Below are 12,121 nucleotides of genomic sequence, written 5' to 3'. Positions count from 1 at the left end.
GGAAAGGTCCCGGCAGATTGGAAAACTGCTAATGTAACACCCTTATTTAAGAAGGGAAGTAGACAAAAAGCTGGAAACTATAGACCAGTTAGCCTAACATCTGTGGTTGGCAAAATGTTGGAGTCCATTATTAAGGAAACAGTAACAGAGCATTTGGATAAACATAATTTAATAGGACAGAGTCAGCATGGTTTTATGAAGGGGAAGTCATGTTTGACAAATTTGCTCGAATTCTTTGAGGATGTAACATACAGGGTGGATAAAGGGGAACCAGTGGATGTAGTGTATTTGGACTTCCAAAAGGCATTTGACAAGGTTCCACACAAGATTACTGATCAAGATAAAAAATCACGGGATTGGGGGTAATATACTGGCATGGGTGGAAGATTGGCTATCTAACAGAAAACAAAGAGTTGGGATAAATGGTTCGTTCTCGGGCTGGCAATCAGTAACTAGTGGTGTTCCGCAGGGGTCAGTGCTGGGACCCCAACTCTTTACAATCTGTATTAACGATTTGGAGGAAGGGACCGAGTGCAACATATCCAAGTTTGCCGACGATCCAAAGATGGGAGGGAAAGCAGTGAGTGAGGAGGACATAAAAAACCTGCAAAAGGACATAGACAGGCTAAGTCAGTGGGCAGAGATTTGGCAGATGCAATATAATGTTAGAAAGTGTGAGGTTATGCACTTTGGCAGAAAAAATCAAAGAGCAAGTTATTATCTAAATGGAGAGAAACTGCAAAGTGCTACAGTACAAAGGGATCTGGGGGTCCTGGTGCATGAAACACAAAAAGTTAGTATGCAGGTGCAGCAGGTGATCAGGAAGGCCAATGGAATCTTGGCTTTTATTGCAAGGGGGATGGAGTATAAAAACAGGGAAGTCTTGCTGCAGTTATACAGGGTATTGGTGAGGCCACACCTGGAATACTGCGTGCAGTTTTGGTTTCCATATTTAAGAAAAGATATACTTGCTCTCGAGGCGGTTCAGAGAAGGTTCACTTGGTTGATTCCAGAGATGAGGGGGTTGACGTATGAGGAAAGGTTGAGTAGGTTGGGACTCTACTCATTGGAGTTCAGAAGAATGAGAGGCGATCTTAACGAAACATATAAGATTGTGAGGGGGCTTGATCGGGTGGATGCGGTGAGGATGTTTCCACTGATGGGTGAGACTAGAACTAGGGGGCATAATCTTAGAATAAGGGGCTGCCCTTTCAAAACTGAGATGAGGAGAAACTTCTTCACTCAGAGGGTAGTAAATCTATGGAATTTGCTACCCCAGAGAGCTGTGGAAGCTGCAACATTAAATAAATTTAAAATGGAGATAGACGTGTTCCTAGCAGATAAGGGAATTCGGGGTTACGGGGAGAGGGCAGGGAAGTGGACGTGAGTCTAGATTCAGATCAGCCATGATCCTATTGAATGGCGGAGCAGGCCCAAGGGGCCGTATGGCCTACTCCTGCTCCTATTTCTTATGTTCTTAATCCATGAACCTACCTGATGGTCCCGGAGGCTCGGACACTTGCTCTCTTGGGCCTCTATGCGTAGGCCTGCGTAGAGGCCCACGTATCCCAGGGTGCAGGCAATTTGCAAGTGCCCCTGGGATCACGTGGGCCGGCCCAACCAATGATAGAATAGGGAATTCCCATTCATACTTACGGAAATTCCGTATGTACGGAACCTCCAGAAGTATGAAAGGAAATACCCCCAAAAATGCTCGTACACTTAAAATAAATGTTTAAAAAAATCACATTTAAAATTAATCAAAATTGCATTTAATTAAATATTTTAAACAAAAATTTAATTTTTTGAAAAAGTAATTTACTCATTTTAAATGATCTAAAAATAAACACCTTATTTTTCATGTTCTGTTTAAATGAATGGAAAAAAACTTTTTTATGTCCTTTAAATGTCTTATGCTAGTAAAAGCAGGTGTAAGAATTTCACGGGCATTTGTTGGGCAGAAGTTGGCCAAATAGCCCAACTCTCCACCCGCAGATGCCCTTTTCCCGGGGATGTGTGTGATCTGTCAAGATGATTCTTGACAGATCGTAAGTTCTGGGTTTTAGTGCAAAATATGGCCCATTATGTAACTCCTACAAATCTTCCCCTACCCTCCCCCTCCTCATCAGCATGGTTGGATGTTTGTGTAAAACTACTCACTTCCGTCGATCGTTCAAAATCAGATATTGAGAAATTTCAATTTTACAATTGTTAAGGATTTCAGACTCTCTTTAAAAGCGTTTGGACTTCAAGACCTGGTTGAAACTTGTTTAGATGAGGGGAAAATTGATTTTTGTTTCTGTTTCATATTTGAAACTTGGGGGGAAAGAAGTGTTTTTAACACTTTTTTTTGTGAAAAGGTCATTAAAAATCTTTAAATTCTTTCAAGTCTCGTTGCAGCTTTGACAGATGAAGTTGCTCCAAGATTCTCTTTCCCTCTTCAACGCTGTCATTAAACGTACAACAAATAATAAAATAAATTCCAATTCTAAAAGGAGCTCAAATAAGAAAGTAAATAAAGTGGTTAAACTTTCTAAGAAGGCTATCTATCCCGAGCCTTGGCGATGAGTTGGGATCAGTTTTGGAGAAGTTGTTTCCACTGTTTCTGCTGCTGTTCCCTCCGTCTCTCACAGACTGAGGTACAAACGGGGGCACAAACCTTTTCCCCTCTCATAACATTATTTAAATAATGTTAAACTCTTTCAAAAAGGGGACAACACCTGACAAAATTTAACTGGAACTTGCCGAGAGACATTCAACATCACTTTCCCGGGCAGCACGGTGGCATAGTGGTTAGCACTGTTGCCTCACAGCGCCAGGGACCCGGGTTCAAATCCGGCCTCGGGTGACTGTCTGTGTGGAGTTTGCACATTCTCCCCGTGTTTGCGTGGGTTTCCTCCGGGTGCTCCGGTTTCCTTCCACAGTCCAAAGATGTGCGGGTTAGGTTGATTGGCCATGATAAAAATTGACCCTTAGTGTTAGGGGGGATTAAATACGTGGGGTTACGGGGTTACAGGGATAGGGCTTGGGTGGGATGGCTGTCGGTGTAGGGACTGGGTGCTAGGGTTTGGATGATCAGCCATGATCTCGTTGAATGGCGGAGCAGGCTCAAAGGGCCGAATGGCCTACTCCTGCTCCTATCTTCTATGTTTCTATGTTTCCGGCTTTAAACAATTTTCTGAAAAATTCTCATTTTTGTTTCACTGCGGGCCTAAAACTTGTTTGCTTTAGCCTCCTTCCAGCGGCCATTGTACACATGCTGTGCCTACACCTGTGTTGTTCCAAAGTGTGGCCGCTGGTCAGTCCCTGGTAACGAACTACACTCGTCTGGACCCTCCCCCGCCCCTTCTCTCCATCTTTCGCTGTCTCTTTCTCCCCTTTTTTTTCTCTCTCTCTCTCTACCCCCATCTCTTTCGCTCTCTTCCCCCGTGTGTGTGTCTCTCTCTCCCCTCGTCTCTCGGTGCACCTCTCCCTCCCCTTTCAATCCTCGATTTTTCCCCCCCCCCCCCCCCCCCCCCCCCCCCAAAGCTACCAACAGATCCCCTGACCTCCGCACAGAGCTGAAGAATGCGTGGCCCAACTGGATACTGCGCAGGCACAGAAGGCTGCAAAGGTAAATAATCACAGCATGGGGGATTGTCCAGCTGAAAGGTCAAAGTTCAAGGGAGAAAACCAAACCCATCCCAACGTTACACAGCAATCCATCAACCATCGGAACACACTCTTCAAGAGCTGCAATTGGGATCTGGTCTGAGGTTGCAAGACTCGCAAACGACTGTGTCTGGATTTCCGGGGCCATTGTGTATTGGGCCCCTCCCCTGCTCCAGCTGCTGTCCAGTTCTCTCTGCGGCTTTTCAATTGAAGTGCATGTGAGCTCCGGGATCAATGCATGCGTGCAGCCACGCACCTTAGAGGGAACAGTGCTGTCCACCCTATCGATCACCATTGGTTTGTAGTCGAGGCAATCAACCACAATCTAAAATTTCTGTTTGACTTGAATTGTGTACATGGGGAGTTTGGACCATCTCAATTCAGTTCTTATTGGTCACAAGTACAAAACTGTCCTCAATTTGATCACAGATTGGCACTCTTGTGATGTATTTAAATTAGAGATGTATTTATATTAGCTAAGTACTTTGGAAAGTTGTTCTGCATTGCGACCTCAGCTCTAGGCGCTATAAAGAAATCATCTTACTTACATTCTCTGCCTCCTTCAGGTGAGGGGCAGGTGCGCAGTTAAATGCGATTATCCAAAAGTTGCATGCGAGTTGCGCTGCTCTGCCGTTAGATTTGCGAAAATGGCATTTTGCTGTCTGCCTCGCCATTGACATGCATTGAATGTCGTGAAGTTGCTGTATTTGCGCGGTAGATACGAACTAAACCCGCCACAGATATTTAGGGCTAGTAATTAGAAGCGCAAGTACCCTTAACGATGTGATTGCCAATCAACCTCTGGCACTGAAAATTAACTATTACAAGTGTGGAGTCTTATTCCTTCAGGTTTTTAATTTTTCCATGAAGTTCTGAAAATGTCAAATTTAAATTTTCTTTCTTTCGTGTCCTTTGTCTTTTTTCCCCACTCTCTCAATCCAATCTTTCTTTTCCCCCCTCTATTTCTCTTTCTGTACCTGATTTGACATTGAATTCATCCTTCTGAGTCTTTCTGCTGTTTATTTCCCAATCCTTAAATTTGATTGGTTAAGGAGATAACTTGTTGGTTGCCCTGTTCACTCAGGTTCCAGGTGTCCTGTTTCTGTCTCTCTGTGCAGTTATCAGCTTTTTATCGGCTGGCACTTTCAGCAACTTTGTGGGGAAAATATTTTTGAGCTGAAAGGTGCAGGGGCAAGTCGAACTACAGCAACATTCTCGCCCCAAATCTTCCTGTCTGGTGGCTGACTTTAGGGTCCAACACATGATCGTAGTTCATGAGGATTGGAACTGGAATATGTTGTTTCTTTGTTTAACCGTGGTTCCCGGGCACCATATGCTGTTGCATTGAAAATAAGGAGCGTGAAAGTTGGAGGAATTTTGGATTCCATAGCCAAGTTAATATTTTGATTAGTGTTCTGATTCCATGATCTTGTATCAAGTTCTACTTTAAAATGAATCTGGGTACTCTTCCCCACCACCTGCTTCCATCTTTTTCTTTTGCAGTCAGCAGCAGAAGAGGATTTGTTGGAACTAGATGATGGCACTTCAAGTGTTTCGGGCACTGGATCTGGGCCAGACTTCAACTACATCTTGAACATGCCTCTTTGGTGCCTTACAAAGGAGAAAGTAGATGACCTACTAAAACACAGGGATTCCAAAGTAATGCACTGACACCAATTATTTTCATACTTACAGGCCTGTGTCTCTGAATACTTTGCCAAACTTTTTTTATATGTTGTAGGGGAAGGATCTTGATGATCTGAAGAGAAAGAGCGGTCCTGATCTCTGGAAAGATGACCTTGCTGCCTTTATTGAAGAGCTTGATGTAAGTTTAACAATAGCCTGCCGACTCAAGTGAGTTCCTTATTTTAATGAAGTTTAAACAAGCTTTTCCATCTTAATAAAAAATGTAATTCTTCCATTTGCATGTGCTAAAATTATTTGTTGCCCTGTGTTTATTTTTTTAAGATGCACCTATAGCGGTTGTGTGCTAATATTACAAAAATTATCTCCCAACACTAACCAGAAGTAACAAGTGATATTTAACGTATCTCTAAATTCAAAATGATAGATTCTATTGAAGAACTTGGGTAAAAGAGCATTTGAATGACAAAGATAATGAAGAAAAAAGCTAAAGCAGGAATCTGGAATTGAGCATTGCTGTGAATTTGCAAGCGTGGCTCTATATAATAATGTAACAGCTGATTGCTATTGTTACGAACTGCAATTCTGTTGGTCAATTTGTAAAGCTGGTCACAGCTCAGATATTCTAAACGATGTAGTGCTTTTTTAAAAAAAAAAAAAAAGCAGATTTCCCATGATGTTGCTTACAATGAGTCCAAAGCTGTGCTGTTGCAAGGGGAGGGGAGGTTTGCTGCGGTATGGCAATGAGGGAGGAGTGCACAACTGCAACAAGAGGTTTGTAAGAGATGATCTCACAGATGGCTCCTGAAAAATAAATGTATCTACTTTGGTAAAGAAAATGACCTTATTTCATACTGTACTTAAATAAACCTCTGCATATAATATGTGGAAGCAGGTCTTTACTGTCTGCGAGAAGCTGACTGTCAAGCTGGCAGTTTTTGCTAAGAGAAATTAATGTTGCAGGTTTGCCCTGAAAAGGAGTTGGTGGCTGTGTGGGAAGTGCTGCTGTAACTGAAGCTGTGCGCCTGTATAGGCGGACTTTAATGAAGCCACAGCTCAGACCAGGGGGAAAAAAATTACCGGTAGGATAAAACTGATCTAATGAAATTTGAAGAGAGTTGGTTTGAAGTTAAAATAATCAGCTGAATTTTGAGTTGCTCTTTAGCTTCACATGTAGGGCAGTTTATTTTTTCCATTTAACAATATGGTTAGTCACTTGTTCAAACGGACCTATTTCTCTGTTTTAATGCAGCGTGTGGAAGCCCAAGAGAGAGATGATGTTCTAGCAGGATTTGCTGGCAAGCTGGTTAAGGGCAAGGTTGGCAAACCAAAAATTAAAAAGATGCAGCTTGAAGAGACTCTGCCCTCAGTCCATGGCAGGAGAATTGAACCAGTCATTACCTTTGCCATGAAGGCAGATGCCACAAAAAAGATGATCAAGAAGAAAGGAAAGGCAAGTTAAAATATAGCTCCAGATGTATTCAAACTATGTTTGGAGTACATTATAACATTTTTGTCCTTTATTTCTACATTTCATTAAGTGGTTTGAATTGTTAAAACTATACAATTACGATATCGATTTAAAATGTGCATTGAGTTTGCGTTCAATGAAACAAAAGCAAAATTAGTTGGATACTTCAGCAGCCATCCATCTGCTTAAGTACTCTCACATTCCCCACAAATAGATACCTTGTACATGGAAGGAGACCATTTGCTTCATCTTTGATCGAATTACGCAAAACTAATTCCACTGCCCTGCTTTATCCCCATAGTCCTGTATTTTCCTCTGCTTCAACTATTTATCCAGTTTTCACTTAAATGCAATGTCCCTGCCTCGATTATTCCCAGTGGCAAAGCATTCCATTCTCTAATAGCCCTCTGAGCAAAGAAATTTCCCCTAACCCATCTCCTTACCACTCACTGGGGGGAATTTTAACCTAAAACAATGGGTGGGTAGGGGTCATGTGGGAACTGAAGTGTTAGAATCTGAATCCTGACAGGAACCCACCTCCATCCCACCCCACTTCTAGTTTTAACTGAGGCGTGGCAGGGGCAGCCAATACGCTGCCAGGGGGCGTGTCGTCTATTTAAATTTTATAATGAGGCTGGAAGCCAATGCTTCAACCTCCATTTTAAACTTAACTTAGCTGGTTGGGTTTTGCATGCCTCGAGAAACCTGCCAGCTAATGCAAGGCGAGGACTGCTGGATGCAGGAGGTAAGTGCCTTTACACTTGCACAGCATCCTTACCTAGCCCCCCCCCCCCCCTCGGGTGATCGGAGACCTTCTCCCCTCCTCACGTGATTCCACCCTCCTTCCTCTCTCGGCCTAATGCCGCAGGCTTGCCTGCCTGGAGCCAGCCAGCCCCTCAAGCCTTCCAATGCAAGTCAGGCCCTGCGGGAAACCCGTTCTCCTGGGTTTCCTGACTGCTTTGGTGCTCCCTTGCTCCCAAACCGCCTTTGTCATTAAAATTCAGCTCACTGACTCCACTACCAGAAGAAATGGTCGTTCCCTATTCACTCTTGTCAGCATTTTTCATAATTTTCAAAGTCTTCATTAAGTCTCCTCAGCCTTTTTGCTTCAGTGGCAATACCAAGTTTCTTTGCTATACACTTTCTACAGCTTTAATGTCCTTTCTATAATAGGGTCCTATAAACTCCACACAGTACTCTTAATTATGGCTTTACCCAGAGGTTCCCAAACTCTGCAAGGGGGGTCTGAGGAGAACACCAGCTATAACTCGCTAACAGGTAATGCCTGTAATGCATATATTGTCCGTTGGTGGCGCTGTAGCTCTTCCCTCAGCACTCTGGTTGATTTCCGTCTCTGCTCTCTTCAAAACTCAGGCTCTCTTCACAACTCGGGCAATGCCAGCAAACGGTTCCAGCTTACAGATATTTTAATATTTCATAGTACTTCTCAGTTCTGTGCAACATAAATTTATTTTTGGAAGTGCTCATGAGCCCACCAACTCTGCTTCAAAAATCTGCTCCGATTTAACAAAAATCTGAAACGATGCTTTGCCCCGATTTCTACACCTCCCTGCATCGAAGTCCTCAAGCTCTTGGGCCCCCGTGATGTTTAAAGGATATAGATAAATAGTCCTCCTTTTGAAAATTTGTCTAAATCTCAAAAATTATTTTATTGCCCAGTGCTCTGCACATTTCTGGAAAGTTTATTTTTCCCTGCTTGGATTTTGTGGTGTTGCTTGCTTGGCGTCATCTCAAATTGCAAAATAAGTTTAAAAATTGCAGAATAAGTTAATAATTGCATCTGCATTCATGGGTCGGCAATGTTTGCAGAAAAAAATGAAACTTACATTTTAATTCCTCCAAAGCAATTCATTACTCCCTGTTCCACTCCAAGTAATCTGACCACAAACCCATTTTAGTTCCCACTGCAGACAATTGTTCATGCGGCAGCTCCCATCCTGAAGCGAGGAGAAACCCACAGTTTACTTTCAGTGGAATTGCTTACACTGTCATAATGACTGCAAAATTCCTCTGATCTCTTGCTTTGGTGGTGTTATTTCAGAAGAAGTGTGGTGGAAACCCCGTTTAAATGCGTAAATGGGGTTTCTGCCCCACTTCCAGCAAAGTAATGCTGGCGAAGCAGGAGCCGATTCAAGGAACTTCCCAGCCAGTGAGTTCTAATGATGTGATTGGACTTCATCTTAAAACTCAAAAGTGTATGAGTGTACAACTAAAACAGCTGAAGTATTCTGGTTTACCAACTACATCTACACAAACATTAATTATGCAAAAATACTGTTTCTTGGAAAGGGGGGTGTGTATGGGACATGAGTCTCTGAAGGGGGACTCGGCAAAAAAAGGTTTAGGAACCTCTGGCTTCACCAATGCCTTGTACCTTTACTCTTGTACTCTGGTCCTATCTATAAAACCCCAAATTCCATGGGCTTTTTTGTTACTGCTTCACCTACCTGCACTTGTACGTTCTGGAAATTATGTATTTGAACCCTTGGGTTCTGCACCTTTATTTCCATTAAGTGTAAAACCCCATCCTTTCCCCCCCCCCCCCCCCTCATCCCACTTATCCACACTAAATTACATCTGCTAGCTCTCTGTCCATTCCACAAACTGTCTATGTACTTCTGAAGTATTTCCATGTCCTCCTTGCTGTTTGCCAAACCCCCTACTTTTGTGACGTCAAATTTCAAGACTGTTCCCTATTCCCAAGTCTAAATGATTTTTATATATTAAGAACAAAAGTGGACCCAGCACTGACCCTTGTTGATGGCCTACTTCTAATCCTTCTCCAGTCCAAGCAACGCCCATTCTTTGTTTCCTGCCCATGAACCAACTTTCTAACCATGCTGCTACATTTCCTTTTGTACACCTGATTTTTTCTAACACCTTATTAACTGTCTTCTGGGCACCCATATACAGCGCATCTACAGCATTCCCTGTATCTATAAAAGCGTATCTATAAAATTAATCACTTCAAAATTTCCATTAAATTTGTCAAACACAGTTTGCCTTTAACGAATCCTAGCTGGTTGTACTTGATTAACTCATGCATTGAAGAAATAAAAGAAAATTATTGTTTCTTTTTTGATACTTTTATAAAAAAAAAACTTCATATAGCGTATCTCTTAAAAGAAAATAATCTTTGCACCATTAGTGGTCTGTTAAATTGTTCACTTTTGCGATTTATTATTTGCAGGGTGATGCAGATGCAATAAAGCTGGAATTTGATGAAGAAGTTGGGGCAGCGATAGGAGAAGGAAATGGAGAAGTGTTGAACACAAGTGAGCCCAAAGTCAAAGCTCCACGACTGAAGAAAGAAAAAAAGGAACCTGGTGTGTTAACACTAATTAGGATGTTCTCCACTTTATCCAATAGACCTGCAATTATATTAACCAGAGCGAGAATCAACCAGTGTCCATTAACTCATTCAAACAGATCCAACATTTACTTAAATGTAGCCTGTAATAATTATGCCAAGTTAATTCCTAGATTATGTCAAAGCAATTCAAAATTTAATGTAATGTTGACTACGATAATAAAAATGATTAAAATTTAAAGAATGTGTATTTTTCATCCTAAACTAAAATTGTGCTATTTAAAAAACATCTAAGTTAATACTTAAGGCATCGGTTCTGTATTTGGAGAAATATTTGTATAGGTTGCTATAGATTTAATGTACCACAGAGCTGTTTGACTTTTTGTTTATCATGGAACTACTAGTTTATCATGGGACCACTAGCTTAATCTGGTCAGCTGTGACACTGAAGCAGTGATGTTGTGGCAAACTGTTAATGAAGCCATACACTGCTTTATTAAAGGTAACTTTCTACCCAGGGATGATGTGAGTAACATCCTGCTCTGGTAGCTTCTTAATATTAAACCTGTACTGTACAATCTCAAGTTCCAAGTTGTTATGTAAGTCAAAAATATTGCCCTTCAAGTTGTCACCTTGTGCAGTAATCAAGTTTAGCTTGTGTTCATTGGCACACCTCTTTTGTAATTTCTGAATAATATATTGTGACCTTTAGGAATTTTTATTTGAAGGGTGAAATCTGATTTGTATCTCGACAAGGTTTGGATTGCAAATGAAATTACTGACCTAAGTTAATTTTAACAGATTGTGACTTCTTTCTCTTTCCCTACCCCCCCACCACCACACCACACCAAAAAACCCTACAGTGTAAAAACAATTGCACAGGCTGTTTGCTACTGAAAATATTCAATTTAGTCTGTGATGAAACATAAGAATTATAGTTTATTTTGTGTAAATACACAGGGCATCTGAAAAGCTTGTGTAAACATCTCACCATCTTGTATTACTATATAAATCTCCTGATTACAGTACATTGAAAATTGTGTCATTAAGATAGACATAAATTTTGTATGTCTAGAATGTACATAAGTATATAATTGTATGTGATTACAAAATACAGTCCCTTTTGACATTTCTGTGTTTGGTTTTCAGGTCCCAGAGCAAGGAAAACGCCGCAGACTTCCAAATCTAGTGCCAAGAAAGGAAAGAAAAAGAACCCCTGGTCTGATTCAGAATCCAAATCCGATAATGACCTGGAAGATCCTGACTTGACATTTATTCCAAGAGAAATTACGCCTCGTAGAGCTGCAGGTAATTAATAACATGAACTTCCTAATATATAGGACTTAATACAAAAATGAAAGTCTCTCTCTGCTGGATGTAAAGATTCCTATGCAAAATTAACCTTGGAAGCCTGAGCCCAATTCCTAATGGATACAGGTCTACAGCCCAAAACAGTGGCCACAAGAATCCTTGGGAAACAGGGGGATTTCTTCAGAAGCTGAAGTTAATGTACATTGTTGAGGACTATAGAAGTAGCTTTGCTCGGCATCTGACCCACACTTGGTGGGTGCAAAATGTTTTCCCATCCCTTGTACTGACTTGCCATTAGCGATAAAAAGAAAAACTGAATTTGAAATAAACAAATTGCTGGAAATACACAGGTCACTCAGTAGGTGAAACGATGCTAACGTTTTTTGGATAGAGATCAATACACACTTGATCTTTACGTGAAACCTTAACCTGTCCTTGTTTTTTCTCTCTTTCTGATGTTGAGGGATGTTCAATATATTTCCAGCAAATTGTTTTTTATTACTTGAATTTCAATCCCTCACTTGAGCACAAAAAACGAATTAAAAACAATTTTGAGTACCTAACCAGTTTTCAGTTGAACTGCTCTACTACATGATATAAATTGATATCTGCATAGCTGAGTTTGGTGCTGATAAAAGAAAAATAATAATTCACATGACAATGTAGTAGTAAACATGGCAAAACAAGATTTGTTTGTTTCAAATACTTTATTG

The 12,121-nt window shown here is 41.2% G+C and overlaps 1 protein-coding gene across 4 annotated transcripts in view; it reads left to right on the top strand.

Annotated features, from left to right (window-relative positions):
• Nucleotides 1-12,121, top strand: part of top2b (DNA topoisomerase II beta) — a 214,841-nt gene that overhangs the window by 122,710 nt on the left and 80,010 nt on the right. For all 4 annotated transcript variants that reach the window (XM_085988535.1, XM_085988534.1, XM_085988533.1 and 1 more), the window contains 5 exons: nucleotides 5,155-5,310; nucleotides 5,393-5,476; nucleotides 6,548-6,748; nucleotides 9,978-10,113; nucleotides 11,247-11,405. In XM_085988535.1, the coding sequence (XP_085844661.1) occupies nucleotides 5,155-5,310; nucleotides 5,393-5,476; nucleotides 6,548-6,748; nucleotides 9,978-10,113; nucleotides 11,247-11,405 (736 nt within the window). The remainder of the gene's footprint in view (nucleotides 1-5,154; nucleotides 5,311-5,392; nucleotides 5,477-6,547; nucleotides 6,749-9,977; nucleotides 10,114-11,246; nucleotides 11,406-12,121) is intronic.

The sequence above is a fragment of the Somniosus microcephalus genome, chromosome 5, assembly GCF_052327205.1.
Source record: "Somniosus microcephalus isolate GS21.2 chromosome 5, FLI_Smic_1.0, whole genome shotgun sequence".
Classification (NCBI taxonomy): domain Eukaryota; kingdom Metazoa; phylum Chordata; class Chondrichthyes; order Squaliformes; family Somniosidae; genus Somniosus; species Somniosus microcephalus.
Note: the sequence above shows the minus strand (reverse complement) of the source record. Positions and strands in the feature narration are given on the sequence as shown.